General features: G+C 42.0%; 1 protein-coding gene across 1 annotated transcript; it reads left to right on the top strand.

Annotated features, from left to right (window-relative positions):
- The first annotated feature begins 346 nt into the window (after window positions 1–346).
- Window positions 347–26,967, top strand: ANKUB1 (ankyrin repeat and ubiquitin domain containing 1). Its single transcript, XM_075200551.1, has 6 exons — window positions 347–557; window positions 7,939–8,082; window positions 15,130–15,346; window positions 24,241–24,355; window positions 24,714–25,610; window positions 26,651–26,967. The coding sequence occupies exons 1-6, from the start codon at window positions 468–470 to the stop codon at window positions 26,727–26,729; spliced, it is 1,542 nt and encodes a 513-aa protein (XP_075056652.1). The 5' UTR covers window positions 347–467; the 3' UTR covers window positions 26,730–26,967.
- The last annotated feature ends 737 nt before the right edge of the window (window positions 26,968–27,704 follow it).

Below are 27,704 nucleotides of genomic sequence, written 5' to 3'. Positions count from 1 at the left end.
CTATTTACAATACAAAGAGTTTATGTTGTTGTAACAACATAGGGCTTAAACATATTCATGTGTACGTAGTGCTTATAAGCAAACGTTAAACAAGATATGCAAACACCTTGTGCATCTTAGAACTCCTACATCACTGAGCATAGAGACTAAGCATTGAAGTTGCTATTCACTAAGAGGTAAATACGGCATTATAGGTGTATGTGCATACTCTATGATCAATCATGATAATATCTAACCTGTAATCGCTTGCCCTATTTGCAGTTTTGCTAAAAGCTGGGTGGAGTTTTGTTTCTGTTCACCTTGGCAGGGAAAAAGAGTCTCATTTATCTTACTTCATTCCTATCAGGCGGTAACAGAACACATTCACCCGCACAAGTCACCTTTGCTGGTAAACAAGCTTGTAATTGGGATCTACTGATGGCAAGACAGGGGCATTTTTAAGGTCCTAACATTTTCTGAAAAATAAAATGAAGGTATTTATATCTTTTGATGGCCTCTGTGAATCTTTCAACATTCTTCCTGGCCAGACTGTCAAGGATGCCAAACAGATGATCAAGGTAATTGAATTTCTTATCTGTGTGCTGACAGCAATACTGTTTTGTGCTTTAAAGTTTAGATTTTCAACATGAGGTATGTGTACTCCAAGGGGAACCGCAGATAGATTCAAGGACTACTTCAACCTGTTGAACATAACTCCAAATAACCTTACATGACTAAATAAAGAATATAACATAAGTAATCAGAATAGATATATTTAAAAAAAGTGTAAGAGGTGTCTTAGTATAAGTTTAAATAAGATTAGGGGGTACATTGAATACATTTGTAAATATTAGGGCTGTCAGTACAGATGGACACTCGGGTATTCTCGGTAATCATTTACTGTCACACAGGGGTACATGTTTTGTGGAGAGGACATCCTGGGCAATTCACTATATTAACCCTTTACTAACAGTGTACATGTTAAAATGATGTGGACTTGAATTGTGTTGACTGTGTACATTAAGAGGTGTTTTTCTTTTGCACAGAATCTTACAAAACTTAGTCTGTAGTGTACTGTTAAATATTATTTGTTTTATTGTAGTCCTTTAAAACTCTGAAGATACACCATGAAATAAATAGCAATGCTAATTTTCTTCCACAGTTTTACACTATAGAACAAAAGCACCACGTTTGTCAATTTAAAATTAACCTTTTTGTCACATACAAAACCTATGAAGGGTTAATTGTACCTGAAATGTTGTGTTGTTGAACTACAGCATCACTGAAATATAACGATCATTTGCATTTATTTGATGGATTAGCCTCCTAGTTTCAAAGCAAGTGTGCAATGCCTGAGGTTAAGGCTGCGTCTGATGTGCGCCCTGAAAGGGTATCGCTGTGTCTCATTCTGCAGTATATCAGTTTTCCTGGGTGATGTTAGGAACTGCCACAGCCAGCAGCACAAAACCCGGAGTCTACTCAGAAGTCTGGTATTCGCTGGCGCCCCTAGTGGTGGGGACAGACTTGGCCGCAGACAGCTGAGGGTCGTGAATTGTGCGCTGACTGGAACCAGAGAACCAGTGATAGAGGATAAGAGTAATAGCAGAGTGAGGTCCAGGCAAGGGTCGAGGCCGGCAGCAGACAGAATATCCAGTACACAAACCAGGGTCAGAGGTCACAGGCAAATCAGCAGTGTAGGAGTCCAGGCAAAAAGGTCAATGGGCACAGGCAATCAAACGAAGTCAGGAATCAGGCTAAAGGTCGGCAACAAGAATCAATCCAATGGTACAGAAACCAGGAACACAGCAGGCTAGTCAGCAGCAAAGCAGGAACTATAACCGGCAGGGGAGGATTGCCCCTCCCTGCCTTAAATACTAGTACTGCCCAATAGAAATGCCAGAGGAGCAGGAGGGTTAATGGGCCAGCTGCTATTTTCTAATTTGCGCACGCGCCCGGCTGCCCTGGATGCCGGGACGCGGCGCTACACATGGGGAGCATTCCCACCGTTGCCTTGGCCGGGCCGTCCATAAGCAGAGGGGAGCGAGTCGCGGCGGTGCCCAGAGCTGCCGCGGCTCGTAACGGTACCCCCCCTTGAGGAGGGGTCAAGGAACCCCAACAACCTGGTTTTCCGGGAAATCTTCTAAAGAACTCAGTGAGTAACCTATCTGAGTGTAGGTTTCTTTGTGGTACCCACGACCGTTCTTCGGGACCGTACCCCTTCCAATGGACTAAGTAGTGAAACTGACCTTGGACATTCTTTGAATCCAGGATTTTCTCCACTACAAACTCTTGATGTCCATCCACCGAAATTGGTTGAGGTGTGAATTTTCTGGAAGATTGGGCAGGTTTCAATGAAGAGCAGTGAAATGTACTAGGAATCTTTAAAGATTCCGGAAGCTTCAGTTTGAAGGCCACTGGGTTGATTCGCTTTAGGATGGTAAATGGACCAATAAATGTAGGTCCTAATTTCTTACACGGCTGACGGAGTCTTATATTCCGAGTGGAGAGCCACACAGAGTCCCCAACCTTGAATGAACAAGCGGAACGATGTAAATCCGCAAAAACTTTGGACCTAAAGGAAGCTCGAAGTAAAGACTGATGCACAGACTTCCATATCTTCCTAAGGTGGGTGACCGTGGCTCTGGTTTCAGGTGGTCTATCGGTGGATAGAGAGGTAAGGAGTTGGCTCTGGGATGGTGCCCCAGGTTGCAATAAAAAGGAGAGTACCGGGAAGACGTGTGGCATGCGTTGTTATACGCAAATTCGGCCCAGGGAAGGAGGTCAGCCCAATTGTCATGGTGTTTGGAAATATACAGTCGAAGGTATTGCTCCAAGGATTGATTCACCCTTTCGGTCTGTCCGTTTGACTGTGGGTGGTAGGCAGATGACAAACTGAGGCTGATGCCTAGGAGAGAGCAAAAGGCCTTCCAGAAGTCTACGACGAATTGTGAGCCCCGGTCTGACACGATATCCTCCGGTAGTCCATGGTAACGGAATATATATTCGACGAATAAAGTGGCCAAAGAACGGGCAGAAGGTAACTTGGTCAAAGGAATAAAATGGGCCATTATGCTGAACCGGTCCACGGTTACCCAGATGGTGTTACACCCAGAGGATAGGGGTAAGTCAACGATGAAGTCCATGGACACATGGGTCCAAGGTCTGACCGGGACAGGTAATGGCCCAGAAGGGGAACTCCGGGAAACTTTGTTCTTGGAGCACTAGGTCACAGGACAATATATACTCCCTTACATCCTTAGACAATGATGGCCACCAGACAGTACGAGAGACAATTTCAATGGTCTTGGCAATACCAGGATGTCCAGAAGCCTTGTTGTTTTGACACTGTGAGAGGACCGACTTCCTGAGGTGTACAGGCACAAAAAGTTTGCCCACTGGTGTTTCAGAAGGTGCCTGTGGTTGACATTTCTGAAGGGTTTTACCCAATTCCTGTTTGAAGGCAATCAAAATAGAAGAAGCGGGAATAATGGAACATGTCTCAGAAACTGGAGTTTGAGAAGAGATAAAGTTACGAGACAGAGCATCCGCTCTTAGGTTCTTTGAACCAGGCCGAAAAGTAATAATAAACTGGAAACGGGAGAAGAAGAGGGACCACCGTGCTTGCCTGGAGTTCAATCTTTTAGCGGACTCAATGTAGGATAGGTTTTTGTGATCCGTATAGATTGTGATAGTATGTTTTGCTCCTTCAAGCCAGTGGCGCCATTCTTCCAATGCCCATTTGACGGCCAGTAACTCACGATTGCCCACATCGTAATGTTCTTCAGCGGAAGAGAATTTTTGAGACGGATAAGCACAGGGATGAAGGCCCCATGTAGGTCAATTTTGGAGTAAATTTTGGCTCCCTTTAGTTGATCGAAGATGGCTGAGATAAGTGGCAAATGATAAGTATTTTTAATGGTTATTTTATTTAACCCTCTGTAATCAATACAAGCCTGCTCCCGCGGGAGACTTGGAAGGCCGTATGAAGCCTTTTTGCAGGTTCTCCTTTACATACGATTCCATGGCTTGGGTCTCTGGAATAGATAAGGCATATAATCTTCCCTTGGGCAACCTAGAGCCAGGGACAAGGTCAAAAGCACAATAGTACTCCCGGTGTGGAGGAAGAACATCTGCTTCTTTTTTAGAGAAAACGTCAGAAAATTCATGGTAATGAAAAGGCAACCGTTCAGGACAGATCTGAGTAATTCTGAGTGGTAGAGACAAGCATGAAGAAGAACATCGAGGACCCCACTTGATGATTTCACCTTTGGTCCAGTCGATACAAGGATTGTGAAGAACAAGCCAGGGGTGGCCCAGAATTAAAGGGACTGAAGGACAATTAATTAGATACAGAGAGATGGTCTCGGAGTGAAGGGCACCCAACTTTAACTGCAAAGAAGGTGAACGATGATGTATCTCACCCTTATCTAGACGATTTCCATCCAATCCGAAAACAGTGATGATGGATTCTAAAGGAACGGCTGCGAAACCCAAGGACTGGGCGAGGGCCAAGTCCAAAAAGTTTCCGGCAGCTCCACTGTCCAGAAAGGCTGGGACGGAGATATCTCGTCCGTTAAAGGTGAGCTGAGCGGGTACAAGCAAATAATTTTTTGGAGAGATGACTTGTAGGCCTAAGTGGACACTCTCCATATTCACTTGGCCCGGTCTTTTCCCGGTTTAACGGGGCAGGAACGGAGCAGATGGCCCTTCTCTCCACAATACAGGCAGAGACCCAAAGTACGCCTCCGGGTTCGTTCCTCAGATGATAGTCGATATGCTCCCAGTTGCGCGTTGGCATTTCAGGGCTCCGACATTGCTCTCCTTACTCATATAATTATTTCTCCTGATCGCTCCCCAGTTTACCCAGGCAGGGATTTTTCACATAACCCTGCGATCAGTAGGAATTGCATCTATCTCTATGCTCAATGCCGCTATCAGCGATTTTTTTATCTACTGGATCAATCATTTCTAGTGGAGATTTAGTTAGCTGCCACGCTTTTCTTGCTCTAGATGGATGTTAACTATTTAGTTGCCATTTTCCACCTACAATTTGCAACTTTATTGAAGCACTTTAGGCGATATTATATTGGCGCTATATGATACATTATAACAGCATAGATTACAATCAGATTATTATTTAGGAGATATACCAAACGATTATTGGACTTATTACAGTCCTTTATTTGACAGTTAAGGCTTATTGTAAGCTTATTTCTGTCCTTACGAGTGTGTTGGTTCAATATCGGAGCCCCTGCAACATAGTTTGCATTTTATATTTTGTCATCACTGTGTGTTTATATGTTTCTTTTAATATTTCGCTCTCATTTCTACCTTTTCATGCATATCAATAAAATTCAGACATTTTAACTTTACACGTTGGAGTGCCCCAGTTACACTTCTTTTTCTCTTTTCTGTATCATGCTCCCATATGCATAGGTTCGACTTGGTCAATAGGAGCAGTTTGCGGAAGCATAGGAGAAAAGGTGGAAGAACTTTCCTTTTCAGTCTTCCTTTCTCTGTATCTCCTGTCGATTCGGATAGCTAGCTGCATAAGTTCTTTGAGGGATCCCGCAGTAGGGTACTGGACCAGGGAGTCCTTTATTTGCTCAGAGAGGCCCAGACGGAATTGACAACGAAGAGCTGGGTCATTCCATGCACAGTCTGAAGACCAACGCCTGAAATTGGAACAATATTCCTCCGCGGAACGTTGCCCTTGTGATAAAGAATGAAGCTGTGCTTCAGCAGAAGCCACTCGGTCCGGGTCATCATAAATCAACCCAAGTGCTTCAAAGAAGGCGTCCACAAACTGCAACTGTGGGCTGTTGGAATCTAGGCTGAATGCCCAGGATTGCGGATCCACTTGTAGGAGAGAGATAATTATCCCCACCCTCTGCTGTGGAGATCCAGACGAGAGTGGTCTCAATTTGAAATAGAGCTTGCAGCTATCCCGGAAGTTACGGAAGAGCCTGCGATCTCCCGAAAAGCGGTCAGGTAAATGCATCTTGGGTTCCACCACGAAGGACTGAGCAGCTTGTGAGGCTCTAGACGCTTGTTCTTGGGCAGCCTGCCGCTGGGACAGCTCCTGGACCATCTGGGACAAGGTCTGGATTTGTCCTGCCAGCACTTGTGCCGGACTTGGTTCCATAGGACCGAAAGATACAGTTCACTCACTCCAGTATAAGTTTTTTGGGCCTGTTATAATGTTAGGAACTCCCACAGCCAGCAACACAAAACCCGGAGTCTACTCAGAAGTCTGGTATTCGCTGGAGCCCCTAGTGGTGGGGACAGACTTGGCCGCAGACAGCTGAGGGTCGTGAATTGTGCGCTGACTGGAACCAGAGAACCAGTGATAGAGGATAAGAGTAATAGCAGAGTGAGGTCCAGGCAAGGGTCGAGGCCGGCAGCAGACAGAATATCCAGTACACAAACCAGGGTCAGAGGTCACAGGCAAATCAGCAGCGTAGGAGTCCAGGAAAAAAGGTCAATGGGCACAGGCAATCAAACGAAGTCAGGAATCAGGCTAAAGGTAAGCAACAAAAATCAATCCAATGGTAACAGCAACCAGGAACAAAGCAGGCTAGTCAGCAGCAAAGCAGGAACTATAACCGGCAGGGGAGGATTGCCCCTCCCTGCCTTAAATACTAGCACTGGCCAATAGAAATGCCAGAGGCACAGGAGGGTTAATGGACCAGCTGCTATTTCCTAATTTGCGCACGCGCCCGGCTGCCCTGGATGCCGGGACGCGGCGCTACACATGGGGAGCGTAAGGCGGAAATGACGTCCCGGTCGTCATGACGACGGCCGGGACGTCCGGAAGCAGAGGTGAGCCCAGAGCCGCCGCGGCTCGTAACAGGTGGTAGTTATTATACCGATGCTGATAAATAAGGGCCAATTCCAATAATCACGATATAGGGGAAATGCAGACACTACTAATAAGACAGACCACATACGTGACACGCGTGTTCCACGGCTCCTATACATTCCTAACACAACAAATGCCAGCACTTGGAATTGACGTAACTTACAATGCAGAAAGTGTAATTTCTGGTTTTAAAGCGGCAATGCCAGGACCCGCTGCCTGGATAAAGTCATTTAAGGGTTAGGGTTAGGAGTAGTGTTAGGGTTAGGGTTACTATTAGAGTTAGGGTTAGGGTTAGGATTAGGGTTAGGGTTACGGTTCTGGCATTGCCGCATTAAACCAGCAAATCTCACTGTCTCCATTGTAAGTGACGTCAATTCCAGCTGCCGGCATTTGCTGCTCTCGGAATGTATAGGAGTCGTGGAGCAGGTGTGTCGCACATGTGCTCTGTCTTATTTATAGTAAATCCGCTATTCCCACTATATCGTGGTTACTGGAATTGGTTTTATTTTTGCGCTATACTGATTGAATTATCAGCATGGGTATAACGTACCCCACCGGTTTTCCTATGGTAGCACATTTGTGAGGTGACCTAGAGCAACATTAGGGCCAGTACTACCATTAGGTGAAATAGGCAGAAGCCCTGTGTGTTATGGCCATGTTTCTACCATGTCATAGCCATGTCCTCTACTTAGCAGAAGGGTGAGGGTGTGCAGGTTATTAGCAACTATGATTTATATAGTCAGGAGCAGTACAGTGGCTCAGTGGTTAGCACTTCTGCCTCACAGCGCTGGGGTCATGAGTTTGATCTCTGACCATGGCCTTATCTGTGTGGAGTTTGTATGTTCTCCCCATGTTTGTGTGGGTTTGCTCCGGTTTCCTCCCACACTCCAAAAACATACTAGTATGTTAACTGACTGCTTTTAAAATTGACCTTAGTCTCTCTTTGTCTGTGTGTGTGAATTAGGGAATTTAGACTGTAAGCTCTAATGGGGCAGGGACTGATGTGAGTGAGTTCTCTGTACAGCGCTGTCGGATTAGTGGTGCTATATAAATAGCTGATGATGATGATGATATACATAAACATATTTATTTTGTAGGACTATTTTCACATCCAGCTGTCAGATGACAAAAAAGGGAGAAGGTTTTTGGTGCTTATGTATGCAGGTGGAGTGCTGAGAGATGAGTGGGTTCTAACAGATGCTGGAATTACCGTATGTTCCACCATTAAATGTTCGGTCAAGGTAAGGACCAATATGTGTATTATAACAGACTTTTTGATCCATTCATAAGTAAAAAAAATTAATTGAAGGTGCTGAGCCTATTTTGGCACGTATTTAAGTCACTTTCCAACATCAATATCAGTAATTTGTACCGACACTGTTAGTCCTTGTTTTTTTATTAGCTATTAGCAGGTGCTGATCATTATGCTGGTGAGGAGAGTAACTCCTGACTGGTACCCAAAGGACAGCACTACCATTAGGCGAACTAGGCAAAAGATTGTCACTCATCCAATTATTTCATTTTCCCCTGAAAGCCAATCGCCCTGGGGAAACACACCCCATTCCCCATTGGCTGACAATGGGGAAGAGGAAATGTCAGTTAATACCATAAGTTTGCCTATCCTCCTGACATGGCAAAGAAAATCTACCCAAAATGTCCCAAAAAATATTTTTTTTTAAATGAAATTGCAAAGTGAACCAAATAGTTTGATATTCTTGCTTTGTGTTATGGTTGTAATAAAATATATTGTTTTATTATGCTGATCTCAGTGAACAGCACAAGTTCATATGCAGAGTTTTAATTATATATAGGATCAGTGGTCTTTGGTTTGCAGACTGGAACACCAATGAACACATATAATATCATATACAAGGCAAAATAGCTGTATTTACAAGCGAGTTCATGTACAGGATATTGCACACGATAATGAGCATAGAAAGGATCTTTAAAATGGAAACTTGAACACAATGAAACCAGGATCTTTAATATGCATACTGCAACATCAATTACTATATAGAACATGGTAGCATAACTGTGATTATAACAAGTTCATATACAGCCTGTAGTATAAACACGGGCAGCACGGTGGCTTAGTGCTTAGCAGTTCTGCCTCTCAGCACTGAGGTCATGAGTTTGATTCCCAAGCATGGCCTTATCTGTATGGAGTTTGTATATTCTCCCTGTGTTTGTGTGGGTTTCCTCCAGGTGCTCGGGTTTCCTCCCACACTCCAAAAACATACTAGTAGGTTAAAATGACAATACATTTTTTCTGCTTTCTTATAGGAATAACATGGGTAGCCCAACAAGGGATATCATTTTGAAAACTTTCAAAACTAGACAACCTATCGCACTAAGTGGGGGTACCCCTGAGTTTATTAAAGCCAGGATGAGAGAAATTTGGGCATTTTAAACCCCTCCACCTCTTGACTTCTTCGCGTGTTCAGTAGTGGAGGTCATCAGAATATAACTACTAAGGGGGATAATCACTTGAAACTACCTTCTTTCATCTCTCGACAATCCAGGCAAGACACCACCATAGAGGTGGACAAATCAAACTCTAATGCAACAAAATGAGCCACTTCCCACACGCTATCAAGACAGTGAAAATTCAATTTCCATCTATTCAAACAGTGCTCAAGGAACATAATGGTCATTACATTTTGTTATTCACATAAAAGATGCAGTGAAGCAACACTTCCCACAAGGATAGAGTTTAGATACACATGCAATCACAAAAGGTACAGCCAATCCCTCTTCTGATTGGCTGATAGAAACAGCCACATTAGACGTCAAATCTCACAACGTACGAACATTGGCTGATGTGTTTCTTCCATACTTCCATCTCTATTTATCCCATATCCTCTACATCTGCCTAGACTTCAGCAAATCATTATTACACATTACTTCATCACTCTTCACCTTCTGAAACACTTTCTTTCTATCCATAAATTACCCAGAGATCAGATGATATAACTGATATTTTTTTCAGAATTATATGCAAAGCATAACTGAGGTGTTACAAAAGTACAACGTTTTCTTGAATCCCATTCACAATAGTTTAGGAAATGTAACATCCAGTCTGCTACAAACATGCTGTCAATTCCTACTCAAGAATACTTATAACTAACCGCATGTAGAGTTGGTACAATATTGATGTTAACAGCCAGGAAAAACAGTTCCACTATTCCACTTTTCCTTCATCCTTCTTTAGTCAAAAAGCCATAAATACAAAAAATATACATTTTCTCTTAATTTTATGCTCAGTATGTGCAAATAACAGATCACATAGTTCAAATGCAGCATGAAAACTGAATATTTTTAGCTATTCAAATCTTTCTATAATATAGCTTATTGTGAAAATACAACATAACATAGTAGAAGCAATAAAGAAAAAAGTGAATCAAACACATATTTTCAGTATTATTCTATTCAAAATAGACCAATCACTAAGGCTGAAGCTAGCACCCCCTTTAGAGAAAATAATAGTGCTTCTAGATTAATTAGAATAAGATTGTTAGCAGAGTTTTGAATTCTTGGTTTTATATTCAAATTACTTGCACCCAATGGGATTATATCTCATTCACCTGTCTGTTTACTATCAGTATATGCAGGGGAAAGCTTGGCTGGGGGCCAGGGGGGCATCTGCCCCCGGTTTGGTCCCATAGTGGGCTACTGTGGGTTGGGTCACTGTGCTACCTGCATATTTTTTCCTTCAAAATGTTCCTAATAGGCTGCTGTGTTGAGTCTTACCCCATGGGCTAAAATTTGCCAGCCCTCCCCTGAGTATATGTAATTTTTGTTACCCAATTTATATCGACAAGTAGTTATTTATTAACATCTCATGCCTCAGATCAATCATTATCGTGACAGAATCATCTGTATGTAAATTTTAACAACTATGCCATTATATAGTTTTGAATATTTATAAGATAGGTGTTTGGGATTGCCTCTTTAACTCTGGTGAGCATGACTATCTGACTGTGTATGTTGACAATACCTTTTTAACCATGGTACATCTGTCTCTCCTGACCTGAACGGATTTTTGGAGTTTAAAAGTCCCTCCTGTTTTATGAAGCTTTGTCATGATCAGGCGCGGGCTGGGAGAGGGAAGCCCGGGGGGCACACAGGCGGCCGCATCCCATGAAAAGGGATGCGGCCGCATCCCCTGTCATGTGATGCGGTCGCCTGTGCGCTGACACGGCCGCATCTCATGTCATCAGATGCGGCCGCCGGGGAAAAGGTTGTATATTACTCTCGGGGGGCCGGCCGGCCGGCCTTCCCCCTTGCCCTAATAGCGGTCAGACTGAGCGGCCCGGGGGTCCGCTGCCCCCCTGCCCCCCGGGCCAGCCCGCCCCTGGTCATTATATATTTTCACTCTGGACTCCTGTACTCCTCCCTGGAATTCTTCAGTTTTCTAATTTCAGCTTTAACACTGGCTCTATTATCCTGGCTAAAGGCATACTAAGGCTTCTGATACTGTACTCTCGCAAACAGTATTATAACCCCAACTCAGCATTCCAGCATCCTGTGCCCTCTCTCTGTTGTGAGTGCAGCATTTTGAACATCCTATTAAACAGTTTTCAGCTGGCTAGGAAGAAATATTTATATATTACTATATTACTCTTCCTGCTGATTCTGCTGATTACGGCACTGAAGGGCTCTGGGCATTTCTGAGTTGTGTTTGGTCTTTTGCTGTCTCCAGGTAGATCGGGAAGATTGGATATTCTCCATTACCAAGATTGCATTTTGTGAGTACTGTGTCTACTTCTATAAGTATGTGTCTTAAGTATCTCGTGTAAAGCACTACAGACTGCCAGGGTCTCTCGAGATCATTAATTAAATACAGATGTCAGAGATTGCAATTACTAAAAACTTTGTTCTGTGTTTACAAATCAGTTGCAAGCTGTGTTTTCACCATATATGATCATCGATTTCTGTGGATGTTAATTTTATATTCAAATAAACTCACAGTTCTCTCTTGCTTCTTCCTAAATGAATTACCTAACAATTGGAGCGTATAAAAAGATATTTGAGTTCATGTTACCAGCATGGCACACTATTGCTGAAGAAACCAGATTCCCGATGGAAACGCATAGGCTCTTCTGCAAGAGTGCACTCTCCAGACTGCTGCAAGGTTACTATGTCTGCATATTACTAGAGCGAGCACTGAAGTAAGTATAATTTAAGCAGATAAATATTCAAAGTCACCAGTGGACATGCGGCAAAGAAAGCTGCTGCAACGACAGGAGAGCTGGCTTTCTTCATACCCACTGTCACAATAATTAACTGAAAAGGGCCACTAGCTGGTATTAGCACAAATGAACAGGGAGGCGCAGAGTCTAATGCACCCCCTGGTAATCACCAGGGACCCCCACAAGGGAGTTTGGACTTTGCTGCATGAGGATACGCAGGTCGTGGTTCTCTGAGATAGTCACCAACATAGCGACTGGGTAGACAGGAATTGTAAAACAAATCCGGGTGAGAACCAAACAGTAGCAAGGTACACAGGGAAGATCCAAAGAATGGTCAAGGTGACCCAGGAGCCCAAAACCAGATGGAGTAGTAAGGTGCCAAATCACAATCCAAGGAAAGGTCGAAGGTCAAGCCAGGTCACAACAAGAATAGCAGCAGCAGACAGAACAGGAAGCACTGGGGCAGGTGATGAACCAATACTCTGGCACCCTTATATATGGCTACACCCTTATATATGGCTTACATATGGTTTAGCCCTGATTGGGCAGAGACGATTCGGCAGTCAGACACAGGTGAGTGCCGACAGGAAGCGTCCCATTGTCTAGCAATGGGACACGGCAACAACTGCGCATGCTGACGCAGCGTCCTACAAGGGGACCAGGAAGAAGCATTCTGTTGCCTAGCAACAGGACGTGTCCGGGCAGAGGAGTCAGGAAGCCGTACCCGGCACTTAGTGACAGCACGGGGACTAAACCTGATACCCACATAAATAAGTTCAACAGTCACATTCATTGGAATAGTGGAGAATCTGCAAAGGAACTTCTAATGGGTTGACCAAATAACAGCGAGCTACACTGGACTCTGATTGATGCATTTTAGCAATATTGTATCTGATGGCATATAACAATCACAGGTATTGTAAGATAATGACTGAAAATTGCTGTTCTAACTATCTGATCCGGGAGTTGAGTGTCAGACAGGAGGACTCTGGTGTCCACTGATTGTCTCCAACCTAAGCTAATAATAAGTGGACAGCTGACACATCTACAGTTTACACCTTGTATAGTCCATGTCACAAATAATTCAGGCTGTACTGGGAGCAAATCGGGGACACTTTTTTACCACTGAACAGTTAGTGGCACATTCTTTACATACATTACAGTTTCTACAAACATGGATGTAAATGTCACATTTACTTTGAGGAACAATTCACTGTCTTGTGACCTGTTTCACCACAATTTTCCTCTAGTACTGTACTTTTGTCCATACTTAAACAAATCAGGCAGTACTTGGGCTGTGCAATATACAAAGTTCTCTGTACAGCGCTACGGAATTAGTGGCACTATATAAATAGCTGCTGATGATGATGATATTAGTAAATTAGTCATAATGTATATGCTGTATGCATTTTTATATTATTTTGTGACATAGTTAATAAAAATAAAGGTCTCAAAAATAGACTTAAGGAGATGTACATTTAGAATGTGAGCTCTGCATACCAATGAAACCTGTTTGGTTCCCTCTTGTCACACCTAAGCAATTAATCTCTTATACATAAAGTAGATGTCTTATACAAGTCAAGCTCCCCAGCCATATTTGCAAACACATCACTGGTTTACTTTTGTAGACATTGGGAAACAATTCCAGTATTTATATTGTTGTACTTTCAGCATCACAATTACTAATTATGACCTCATTTGGTAAATGGTAATAATGCAGACCACTTACTACATAAAATATTATTTACTGTAATAGTGATGGTTGCTAGCAGGGCTGCCAAGAGGAATTTAGTGCTGTTGTACAGTCCCTTCCATAGTAACTGTAGTGTGACAATCTGTCCACCCTTACTCTTATTCTTGCTCCCAATAATAGATGGTCTAGTCCTTGCTATACTCTAATCTGATCTCCCAAAGTTAACAATCATGGCAATTGTTGCAATGACAAATGTTATAATAACAACATTGTATAGTGTTCAAAATATACAGTGTTTATTATAGTCTGATGTTTTTCCACAGCAATTACTAATTTCAAAACCACAAAATACAGTTTGATACAATGTAACACAGTTCTACTCACAGCCACTCTTCTGTCCCCTGTTGTCAATCAGTTTACTGTTCCTGCTGCTGAAGCTCTGATAGTTCTAATCGTGGATTTCTTCGGAAGTATCATAGGGTAACGCCCGGCACAGTCCCTTATTGCTTTACTGTCCAGAGAAAGAGACCTGCTATGGACCATCTTCCTATTATCTCCCTGTGCTCAGCAATCCCATTGTCACCTATAAAGAAACAGAACCAAATATAGTGAAGTACTGTAAAAAGTTACACTAACAAGCAGGGTAAAAATACACTTACATCTGATAGGAGGTTATATGGTCTGTTACCAATCATTAAACTTCTCACCCCCAGGTTAAATCCAAGCAGTCACTCACATAACAAGGGACCAAGATGCCTACATATAGAGAAGTTCTGTTATTATTTTATTGTCATGCAGGTAGTTCAGTGATTGGTGACAGGCCGTACAACCTTACATCATTGTCTGTTTAATATCCAGTCTTGTTTTATTACTATGGTTGTTCTCAATTGTAAAGTGTTACAGAATATGCTGGTGCTATATAAATAAATGCTATAATATTGATAATAATACCCATTTTTTTTGTCATCCATACCTTTGTCTCTGCATCTCACGGAAGTGAGTATGAAAAGTAGCCAAAAGTGATTTATAGTGATACGAAAAGGTTTTTTTTATGTATCTTAATGGACCCCTAACATACAAATTGCCTTATATGCAGTAAGTGTTAGTAACAGTTACAAAATATATGTAAGAGTTTGTCACGGAAAAACAAATAGCTTATACTCTGCTACATGCTGTAGGAGGGCAAACTATATTACCACAACTTTCCTTACAGCAGCTTTGGGTAACAGAAACTTACTGAGAACTTGCACACTGCTATCTGACTGAGGTAAATAAATAGACTGTACCTTTAGAAGTAATGTATGTTGTAAGACATTTTCAACCACATTTTCAACTGTGAGAAATTTCTGTATAAATGCAGGCTTCCTATTGGTGGATGGTAATCTAGCTTTTTATGATTACAGGAGGAAGAGAAGCCAGCTCTGTATGTATATAATGCCGTGACTATGGAGAAAGTACAAATAATGGGGAATTTTCATCTTCTTGCCGAAACAGTTTCAAGACTAAAGTCCTTAGTATCTCTGAAATGTGGATTTCCAGTCAGTGTTTTCTGTCTGAAAACATTAGAGGGCAAAGAAATGTATGACTGCAACACTATGAGCGATTACAAGCTTGACCTAGGTATGCTAATCATGTGACCTGTCCATTTGTGATGTAATCAGGTATGGCCAGGGCTGGGCTGAGCCATTATACTGCCTGATTCAGTTATTGACAAAATGCACTTATCATTCCTTCCACAAACCTATATATTCGCTTGCTTTAGTGTTTTACTTTATCCAATATTAGTTCCTTTATATAAGAAGAAACCACTAATTAGACTGTAAGGGTCATTTACAAATGTGCACAAATACACATCTTGTAGTGCAAATGTCATTTGCTCAATTATATGCAACACAAGAAAATGGTGGCAGGGGTGCATTAGAGAAGATGCATTAAGGGGGTTGTCAGCGTTTAGCGCAGTAGGTCACATAGCATTATTCTCAAAGCAAAAGGCTTTTTCCACACCCTCAGAGATGGAGTCAACATATACTTTTAATGGGGTGCTGTTTGCATCTGCCAGGAACATTTTATATGGGAAAGCACATGTACTAGCACACTAGTGACACATGTAATAAATGCAATCCTCATACCTCCTCACGGTCATGTTTTATTTAAAACATAAATAAAGCCAAACTGGACAATATTTGCGGAGAAAAAATGTAAAGTGCTGATAGGATGAAGGGGCACGTTTTTCTGTCCACTAATGACCACACTTACAATCTGGTCTTCAGCAGACAAATTTCCACCCTTTAGACAATTCCAGTCTGATCAGAATTTTAATAGTGATTGTTGTGGGATCCCCATATTGCCCACATTGGCAGATGAATAGAATATAGAAAGAATATCGAGCTATAAAATGATAAAAACTCCAACAATGATTAAAAAAGCAAAGAGTCCTGCTTGTGTCACCCACAAAGACCTACTCACACCTTGAATTCTCGGTGGAATGACAAGCTAGTCCATTCCTCTGCATTCCAAATGGCTGCCACTGGTAACTCTTCGAAGCAGGATTGAGCTCTTTGATACACTTGAGTAGAGAGTGTACCTGGGAAAATTAAAAGAATACAGGTAGGGCTTTTTATAAGGCAAAGACCATTGGGGCCAAACATTTTATAGAATTATATTTTTGCAAAAGAACCAGAGTTTCTTGCATGCAGACGAGCTCTGCTATATAAGAAATATTTGCACTGATCCCTACTCCTTCTGACAAAGATAGTACATTGGAGATTCTGTGATACCCAGTGCTGCATTACTAGAAATGGAAAAACAATATATATTCCCCAATCTGCCTCCCCTATCATGCACACATTTCTGCATTTTTTTTAAGCAGAAAACAGGACCTCATCCTTGTGACTAAAATTGCTCAGTGACTAAAAGGATTTGCCATGGGAAATTAACATCATGCTGTTCTAATATGCCTGGGATCCTGGCTCCGAGCACTATCCCTAACATGGTCCCTGCTTTGGCATCAACATAGTCAATAAGTTGCTGTGCACAGACTGACTTAGCAATCCCCCCAGATGTCAAATTCTGATTAAACTGGGTAGAGGGGTTGTTGTACATAAAAGCAATGACAAGATTTTGTTTACCAAATATCCACCAGCTGCAGCCTATTTTAATACCTTCTTTGTACATCCCTATAGCCATGCAATGCACATCATTTCAGTGAGGTGTTCTTTTCACATCATAGGGTCATGGGAGCTTGTTTCTGGAAATGCAGCAAATAAAAACTGATTGATTTTATTAAGACAAACTCAATAATCTGACACATAGCATTAATATAGAGACATCATCCTCTTACTTTCCCAAATTACTTAATACCTTAGTAAAGATCATATATGCAGTTGACCTGAATTTCAAGGAGTTGCACAAAACCATTTGGGAAACAGACAATTTTAGACTTTAATAAAGTCACTAATATTTCCACCACAAAAACAGAATTAACGAAAACTTGTTCTGTAAGAAAGCCATGTAGGTAGCCCTCTAGTGGTCTTTGTGAAAATAACAAGCACCCCTCTACAAATATTTTGAACAGTGTATGTAGCCTAATGTATTTCTGAATAATTTACTGTTTTCTAAAGTAACATAAAACATTATCCAAATGTCAGCTGTAGACCAGACCTAACAAAAATCATAGTTACTAGAATAAACTTAGAAGTGAGTGGGGACTTTAAATCCTAAATCTTACCCCTTTCACACTTACAAAGATAGACTACTGTATACTAGATCAGTGCCATAAGTAGACATTTTAGTGCACTGGGCGAGACAGGGCACCGGCGCCCCCCATCTAAGTGGGAGTGACATTTGTCAAGTGGTGTGGCCAACCTAATGTGGGGGTGCGGCTGGCACTTTACTGAAATAATTCTGTTACACATATTTGCAAATACATGATATAGATATATATACAGTGGTGGGATTCAAATAAATTAACAACCGGTTCTCTGCCCTAATGACCAGTTAAAGTGTGCAAAAATATATACCGAAAGGTTTTCTAATATTTCATGCACTTAATACTCAAATAAGAACAGTAAAAGAGATACACAAAACTAGATCATACTTGCCAACTCTCGGAAACAAGTTTCCGGGAGAGGTTGCGTGACTGGAGGGCGGGAGGGGGCGGGATGAGGCCAAACGTGTCATTTTGCCCCGCCCCCCGCGAAAACGTAATTTAGGTCGCGGGGGGTGGGGCCAAAATGACACGATTGGCCTCGTCCCGCCCCCTCCCGCCCTCCAAAATGGCGTCAATCACGAGAATCGCGTCATTTGACGCGATTCTCGGTGAAATCCAGGATGCGGGAGAAATACCAGGGAGCCCGGGAGACTGAACCGAATTTCGGGAGTCTCCCGGACATTCCGGGAGAGTTGGCAAGTATGAACTAGATTGTTATAAGAAAGAGTTTTAAAATGTTACAGAAAAAATATTAAAGAATACCTTACCTGACAAAAATCTGTTATTTAATAATATATTCATATTATGGCACAGTAATGCCCCCAGTTCATATTATCATCATCATCATCATCACCATTTATTTATATAGCGCCACCAATTCCGCAGCGCTGTACAGAGAACTCACTCACATCAGTCCCTCCCCCATTGGGGCTTACAGTCTAAATTCCCTACCATACACACACAGACAGACAGAGACAGACACAGACAGAGACAGACACAGACAGAGACAGTTTAGGGTCAATTTTGATAGCAGCCAATTAACCTACTAGTATGTTTTTTGGAGTGTGGGAGGAAACCGGAGCACCCGGAGGAAACCCACGCAAACACGGGGAGAACATACAAACTCCTCACAGATAAGGTCATGGTCAGGACTCATGAAGCCAGTGCTGTAAGGCAGAAGTGCTAACCACTATGCCACCATGCTGCCCCCAGTAATGCCCCTAGTTCATATTATGCCGTAGTAATGGCTCTCTTCATCACACTGTACCATGTAGCCTTCCTTTGCCCCTGAAAATACTGCGATGCAGCTTCCTTTGCCCCTCAAAACACTTTTTCCACCAGTGTGTTTGGGAGATCTCCATTCATCTCCCTGCTATGTAGTACTACAAACAGTAATAATTCCGTAGAGTAACATCAATTACTTCATGTATATAAAAGGATTTCCTGTAAGGTGGTCATGTATACAGTAGCTAGGATTAGAGTATATGTCATCTACATACCACATTAAGCAAACATAAAAATGGATTTTAAACAAATTTCACTGACCTGTCCTGTTGCACATCACAAACCAATTGATTGCTTGCTATTGTTATTAAAGTGCTCCTGCAGCAAAGATCAGAAGATAAGACTGTGGCCTGCACTGTATGTGCAAGACACATCTTATAATTAGGAAATGAGGTATAAAACAAAGGTAATTTTATGCTGTAGGATTATCCATGTAAGCATGCATTCAACGAGAGAGAGAGAATATTCAGCCTTTTACTTACTTCCGCAGTGGAACGCATGTGCGTTCCACCGACAGGAAGTTAGGAATTTGGAACGCAAACTTGCATTCCAAATGCGGAAGTTCCTGTCAGTGGAATGCACATGCGTTCCACTGCAGACGTAAAAGCCTGCAGATACAGGGTCAGGTAGCGAGCGGCTGCTGCATCCCCTTGAGCTTGCGCCCTGGGCGACGGCACCGCCCGCACATGCCTAGTTACGGCCAGGCCCGGCGCTCCCATTAGGCAAGGTTAGGCACTTGCCTAGGGCGCCGGGCTCTGGAGGGCGCCTGGAGGCGCCGGGCTCTGGAGGGCGCCACAGTATTCTAAAATACTTTAAAACTGTGCGGCGACCGCTGACCATACCTGTCACGGCCGCCGCACAGCATTCAGATGGACGGGGAGGGGAGGGGGGAAGAGGCTATTTTGTCACCACCCCCGCCTCTCTGCTCCGTCTCCTCCCCTCCACTTACTAGTGTCAGTGAGTGGAGGGGAGGAGACGGAGCAGAGAGGCGGCGGTGGTGAGACAAGGTAAGGAGAGGAGGTAGGAGGGCGGCCATTTTGCGGGGGGGGGGGGGGCGGAGATTTTTTTTAAAAATGCCTAGGGCGCCGTGGACCCTAGCACCGGCCCTGGTTACGGCTTAGTACTAGATAACAAAATGTGTAATAAAAGTTCCCATAACAGCATCTAAGATCTTCTTTGGAATGACTTTATGTCTGGGAGCAATATAGAAAGTCACCCAGGTTCATGTGCTTAACAGAAGCTGGACAGTTTTACAGATCGGGTGACAGTCCATTCCTGTTCCCAAACATGTTCCCTGACCCATGCTCAAACTTCCTCAGGGCCAAGTGTGGCTCACTGTCCCTCATTTTAAAGGACAGTCCCTGGGTTTGAACCTATTTATGCTATCTGCAGCATTTATTTAAGTAGTTTTTTTAATTGTAATATTGCACCAATATGAAGCACATTCAGAGCTGAAGTGCTCCAATGTGACAGGGACACCACATTCCCAATTCAGTGTTTATATGTCACTACTGGAGTATTTATAACCTTAAGGGCTTTTCAGTTTTAATAAACCCTGTACTAAACCCACTTTCTTCTCAATAATAGTACTTTAATAGGAGTCTTTCCATTTGGCCTATTTACATGTAGCCCAGACTATACCGACCCCCTTCAGCACTCCTTGGTTCTCTCTGTAGCAGGAGGGATCAGACATAGCAGCCTTAGAGCTGCTGGTCCAGATCTCTCCTGATACAACGAGGTCTTACAGCATTCAAAACCTATCCCGTAAAGCAGAATGTCACTGGTGTAAATCTTGTACCACTAATGTTTTCTTTACATACACTGCTATCTATCAGTCCTATCGAAAGGCTCTGGACACTGCAAAACAATCATATTACCGATCTCTCAGCTATTCTCAGGCTTCAAACTCCAAAGGACTGTTTAACACATTTAAATCTCTTCTCCACTCTCTCACCCCAAACCCTCCCAACTACTATCAGTGCCCAGGATCTTGCTTCCTACTTCAAAGACAAGATTGATAAAATCAGACTAGAAATGTATTATCTTCCTCGACAAGCAATCGGCTCAATTCCTTCCCAGCATCCTCTGACACCCGCTCTTCCTTTAATCCTACAAATGAAAATAAAGTATCTACTCTGTTTTATCTTCCTACTCTACCTCCTGTCCTCTTGATCCTATACAAATCAGTAGATCCCTATCTCCTGTGCTCATTCCACCTCCATCTAAAATCTTTAACCCCTCTCTCTCTCTATTGGTATCTTCCTGTCATTAAACACACAGTGATTACTCATCATCATCCTTTACTCCTATTCTGAAAAAACAAAATTTTGACCTAAATTCTCTCTGAAATAACTGCCCCATCTCCCAGCTCCCATGCCCTCCAAGCTTCTAGAGAGACTTACCTACACTCGCCTTACACACTTCCTTTCCGCAAACAACCTATTGGGTCCTCTTCAGTCAGGCTTTTGCTCTCAACACTCCACAGAGACTGCGTTGACTAAGGTTGTCAATGATTTGATCACTGCTAAAAACAAACACCATTACTCTCTTCTAATTCTCTTGGTTCTCTCTACTGCATTTGATACTGTTGACCACTCTCTTCTCATACAAATGCTACAATCTTTAAGACACTGTCCTATCCTGGTTCTCATCCTACCTTTCTAATCGCTCTTTCAGAGTTAATTTCTCTGGATCCACCTCTGCTCCACTTTCTTTATCAATAGAAGTCCCACAAGGCTCAGTACTAGGTCCTCTGCTGTTCTCTATCTATACAACTTTTCTTGGAAAACCAATAAGCTCCATTGGATTTCAGTATCATCTCTATGTGGATGATATCCAAATTTATTTATCCTCTCCTGATTTCTTGCCAGCTGTGCTATCCCGCATTACTGACTGTCTTTCTGCTATTTTATCTTGGATATCCTCTCGCCAACTCAAACTCAATCTTTCAAAAACAGAGTTAATAATATTCCCACCCACCAACAGAAGTTACCTACCTGACATTTCTATTTCTGTTGAAAAACATGACCATAAATCCCACTCCGCAAGCTAGCTGCCTTGGAGGGATCCTTGACTCAGAACTATCCTTTGTTCCCCACATCGACTAGATATCTAATCATGTTACATATATCTAAAAAACATTTCCAGAAAATGCACATATCTTACACAAGACACTGCATAAACTTTAATTCATGCACTCATCATCTCCCGAATTGACTATTGCAATTCCCTCCTTATTAGTCCTCCCCTAGACAGACTATGATTCATTTTGTACTCAGCGGCCAGATTTATTTTCCTTGCAAATCGTTCTTCCTCTGCTAAACCACACTGTCAGTCTCTAGATTGGTTGCCTCTTTTTTACAGAATCCAATATAAAATACTTCTACTAACATACAAGGCTATCAACAAAACTGCACCAACATACATCTCCTCACTTGTCTCAAAATATCTCCCAACTCGACATATCTGTTCTGCACAAGATCTGCGTCTCTCATCCACTCTCATTACATGCTCCCATTCCCGGTAACAGGACTTTTTTTGAGCTGCACCCACTCTATAGAATGCCCCCACTCGCACAATAAGACTTTCCTCTGGTCTATAAACCTTCAAGCTGTCACATTTCAATGCAGAAATCACAGCTAAGGATCCTGGAATATGGTGACACACAATGTTTATTGCAGGAAGGTACAAACCGGATGGTGTAGAAATGAGGATTGCAGGGAGATGTAGAAAGCGAATTCCAGGAACACGGCTGATGCAGGTAAACTGGTAATATGAAGAAATCCCAGGGAACAGGTGAACCAGGAGCACAGCAGAGAACAACAGGGAACAGCACAGCAACATGCAACAGCAACAATAATAACCAGCAATGTATGCAAGGAGTGGCAGGTATAAACCCAGGTGCAGGAGATAATTGGTGCAGCATGGTAACTCCTAAAAGACAGAGAAGCAGGCACAATAGCAGCACCTCTGGTGGATCAGAGGTACTGCCGATAACACATTCAGTGAAACACAATAATAAAGTCCAATCCAATCTCAGAGGCAGGAGCTGCTGAGTTGAAGCAGCATGCTAACACAATGCTGCAGAGGAAGTGAGGCAGATCCTAACACAAGTGTTCTCTGAAACCTACCTCTTCAGGGAAGCTTATAATATTTCTCAACCACCCTCTTAACCTCACTAGGTTACCTTATTACCATCCCTTACACAATTTACATAATACAACAAACCTCTGACTCCAGACCAATTGCTGTGTGACTGGATCACATTGCATACAAATCACTTTTTACCTTTGCAATCTGTCTAGACCAATATGTTAACATATAGGAGCACTATATCTCCTGGTTACCATAGAAACCCAAATCCCCGATGGCCTAGGAGGAAACCGGAAGTGGGGCAGGATGCCTATGTCCAATTTGCACTCTTGCACATGCCCAGACCCCGATAACCGAAAGTTCGGCTTTCTACGTCGCTCTTCCATTAATGCCTTACAGCTGCAGTTCTAATAGCTACGTGTCGCATGTAATATAAGTACCCCAAAGTACTTTATGCAGTGACCGGAGGCTCCCTGTGTTATATTAGGAGAGTCTGTATATCCACAAGTTTCTACACAGATGTGCAGCATATGTATAAAGTGCCTGCATCTATATTCATATCTGTATAACAGTATACCGCTATATAAAGTGCACAACTGTATAACTACTGCATACAGGGACCTGTACTGCATAATACTGTTACTGCCTGATACTCTACTCTTGAATACTGCTGTACTACAAGCAACTGTGAGTAACTGCATTAATCTGTTGTTATCATCTTTAATAAACAGCAACCAGTTTAAGTTACAAAAGCGTTGTGGCTTAACATCTACATTAACACCGCTGACACCTTTATTAACATCAAAAGGTATAACCAACACAATATGCAATATGTAGATGTAACCTCATGTATAAAACGCCCATTGACCTATAGATTGTAAGTTTGTGAGCCTGACCCTCTTACCTCTTTGTTTTACCCAGTATTGTTTATTACTGTGTTTGTTCCCTATTATAAACCGCTGCAAAATTTGCTGGCGCTATATAAATAAATGATGATGATGATGATGATTGGCACAGCTCTCAGATACATGTGTGTTCTGGAACTCTGCTAATAGAGGACATTATGGTTATCCCAGGGAAAGGATACCACCAAAATACTATTTTTGACAAGGGAGGGGTTTAGTAGTAAGGTTTTTAAAATGGAAAACGCTTTATGGAGTTCATGGCTGGAGAATTGCAGAGTTCTAACACTCCCAAATCTTATAATCTGAAGCCGACTGGATATCAGACCATCTGACCATCAGATTCCTCACTTGTTGAAACCGCTAAAAATATTGGGAAATTTAATCCATAAACATTTTCTAGCTCTCAGAGAAGAAGGGACACCAATAAGATCTCCCTATTCTCCAATACTTATCATGCTGCACGCCTTTTGCTTTTCAGTCTTTTGAAAAAAATTAATCTTGCTTGTTGTTATGTTGATACTTAGGTGTAACACTGAGAATGGACGTATGGGATGGCTGGAAGGAACTCCTTAGTGCCTGTGTACTTGGCCACAAACAAAATGTCCAGCATTACTTATCAAGGAGAAAACCGATTCTCAGGTACATAAACTACCGGCAATGATTGTTCAACTTGTACTAATGCAGTGGTTCTCAGGCCTTTCATAGGACCTCACAACCTGTGTATGTTTGTGGATCTCCTCCCAGGAAGAGATCTGTACAACGTTCACTGGTTGTTACATGTGAGGACAGGGTTGTATATTCTCCAATACTACAATTTCTGGTCAGAGCTTTGTTATTTAGATTATTATGGGTGGGACTGCCTTTTCAATGTATTTTGGGCCAATTTGTGTTAACAAATCATTTAACATTTCCTGCAATGCCAATTTATCAAATAGAATTGTTCTTATGTTTGATTACTACTTTGATCTGCAAAGATTTATCTGTTTCCTATATACAGATACCAGCAAAGAGTAACCCTTTACATAGCTGCCTATATGGGCCATCTGGAACTTGCAGAATGGCTTACAAAAAAAGGTGCCAGAGCAGATGAGGCTGTTGGTGTTCATCCTTACAGAGAATGGTGCTGTGAGACAGGTCATCCAGATATAGGCAAATGTGCCATCCACGCTGCTGCCGAGAATGGCCAGTTGCTTCTAATCAAAGCATTTGTCGCACATAATGTTTTGTGCTTGGAGTGCCAAAATCCACTTGGACAGACGCCACTTAAGGTATGCATCCTGCATGGCCATAAAGACTGTGTTCTATATTTGATCATGAAAATGTGGTCAGTTGTCTCCTTTCCAAAAATCCATCTCCCTATGAGTGTCTACATCAAAGTTAAAAAATGGCAATTAAGGGCTCAGAAACAAATCTTTAAAGTAAAGAAGTGGGCTCCAGATTTCAAAACAAAGGTTGGGGACCCTTTTGTTGTTGATGGTTTCACAGAACCTAAAATGACCAGTAGAGGTCTACATGGTCTTTATCAAGACAAGTGGAAAAAGGTTATGGGAAAGTCTCAGACTGACAGCAGTCAAGCCTTTGTCAATGCAGTATTGACCCTGAAAAACAGCGCAACAAAGATATCTAGATTTCCTTCAGTCAAGCAAACAGCAGTATATCCCTTCAAGAAGAGACGTGAAGCTGGGTGGAAATCAGTGGATGATAATGAAACACTTAAAAATAACTGGAAGGCTCAAATCCCACTTCCGCCTATCTCAAACACCACCAATAACCGTCCACGCCATTTAACCACTCCCTACGCTACTTTTCTTCTTAATTCATCTCTAGAGTCTTACACAATTCACAGTGGCAGGACACCAAGACAGAATGCAATATACTGCTTAAGCCTTGCCAGGTAAGAGTACTGGTTATGTATACATTGTGAACTTGCATATCTTTACCTGCATGTAATATGTCTCTAACCACATAGGAACAATACTATCAAGTTTATGTGTGTTTCATGTATCCTGAGTGAGAACCTTAAATGCAATAACTTTGTTTATCTTTCAAAAACAAGATGATGAAGGTCAGATGTAATTTTAAGAAGTGAAATCTATATGTCTGAGTTCAAAATCTCGGGGCAAAGTCACACCTAGCACTATAGATATCTAAAATACTTAGGAATATATGCACTAACATACTAATTTATTAACGGACTTGGAGACCCTGGGCTTCCACAGGGCATCACTTTCAAAGAAAATAATGAAAATCCTTCATGTTTACCATAGTGCATGGACCCTATAGAGTCATTTCACACCAACAAGTTATTTTTATTGATGCAATGATCTACCTACCATGGTGGATTGCAACTACCCTGGGTGCTATTCAAGCATTATGCCCCTATTACACATATGGGGCCTGATTCATTAAGGATCTTAACTTAAGAAACGTCTTATTTAAGTCTCCTGGACAAAACCATGTTACAATGCAAGTGGTGCAAATTTGTACTCTGTTTGGCACATAAGTTAAATACTGACTGTTTTTTCATGTAGCACACAAATACTTGATAGCTTATTTGTACACTGACATTTAAAGTTGATATTTGTGTGCTACATGAAAAAACAGTCAGTATTTAACTTATGTGCAAAACAGAATACTAATTTGCACCCCTTGCATTGTAACATGGTTTTGTCCAGGAGACTTAAATAAGATACTTCTCAATTTAAGATCTTTAATGAATCGGGCCCATTTTTTTTTTAACTCTTATCACTCACTGATAAGGTAATTTCTTTACAATGTTTTCATTTATGAGGCAAGTCTTACAATCCATGTATTTTGAAATAAATAGCATTAGCTTCTCCCCAAATTTGTTGGAAATTCACTCCTTGCTGCAATAATTTCTGTCTTTTTATAAAAAAATCTTGGTGTAATATTAACATTCTTTTGTCTTTATAGTGAGTTTAAAGAAAAACCATGGCTCCAGCAGCTAGACATTGCGAGGATGCTGGCCAAGAAAACAGTCTACAACTTGTAAGCACTGGCACGGTCATATATGGAGGACAATGATCCTGAGATGTCGTAAGCGAAGAAGCATTTTGGCTGTTGCTGTTTATCTCTGAATTATCTGTCTGTTTATGCTTAATAGCCATGTCCTAGGTAACAACATGTAAACAACAGTTTGCATAACACAGCCAATATTTAGATACAATATTAAAACAATATTATTCATTATCATACATAAAGGAACAATAAAACTAACCTATACCATGTTATCATTTGATAAGCTATGTGTGGACGCATAGTGTTGTAGATTGTCAAGAACCCTAGATTATTGAATTACCTGGCACTAGTAAATGTTTGAACACAAAGATAATGTGAATTAGGGATGGCAGCAGAGAACCCATATGGATAGTGTAAAGTGCAGAGAAGTGTAAAGGAGATGCTGTGTGGAGAATTGAGGCAGAGCTAGGTGAGCGAGTACTCTTTTATAGGGTCCTTTCGAGTCGACCACACATCATCATCATCATCATCACCATTTATTTATATAGCGCCACTGATTCCGCAGCGCTGTACAGAGAACTCATTCACATCAGTCCCGGCCCCATTGGGGCTTACAGTCTAAATTCCCTAACATACACACAGACAGAGAGAGAGAGACTAGAGTCAATTTTTGATAGCAGCCAAGTAACCTATCAGTATGTTTTTGGAGTGTGGGAGAAAACCGGAACACCCAGAGGAAACCCATGCAAACACAGGGAGATCATACAAACTCCACACAGATAAGGCCATGGACAGGAATTGAACTCATGACCCCAGTGCTGTGAGGCAGAAGTGCTAACCACTTAGCCACCATGCTGCCCACACATGTATGAAAAGCAGTCAGAAAGCCATCATATTCAGGGTGCCATGGTAAGACCATACTAGAATCAGATGCTAACATCTAATATTCGTTCTCCCAAAATTGAAGGGTGCCTTCAGCCAACTGCTGATTTCAGATCGCTCCACAGAT

This window comes from Mixophyes fleayi, chromosome 3 (assembly GCF_038048845.1).
Source record: "Mixophyes fleayi isolate aMixFle1 chromosome 3, aMixFle1.hap1, whole genome shotgun sequence".
NCBI classification, from domain to species: Eukaryota; Metazoa; Chordata; class Amphibia; order Anura; family Limnodynastidae; genus Mixophyes; species Mixophyes fleayi.
The sequence above is the reverse complement of the archived record's forward strand: the minus strand, read 5'-3'. Positions and strand labels throughout refer to the sequence as shown.

Coding starts and splice junctions, on each gene's coding strand:
- ANKUB1 (XM_075200551.1), top strand. CDS start 468: ATGAAGGTATTTATATCTTTTGATGGCCTCTGTGAATCTTTCAACATT. Junction 8,083..15,129: donor CCATTAAATGTTCGGTCAAG/GTAAGGACCAAT, acceptor TTATGATTACAG/GAGGAAGAGAAGCCAGCTCT. Junction 25,611..26,650: donor TACTGCTTAAGCCTTGCCAG/GTAAGAGTACTG, acceptor TTGTCTTTATAG/TGAGTTTAAAGAAAAACCAT.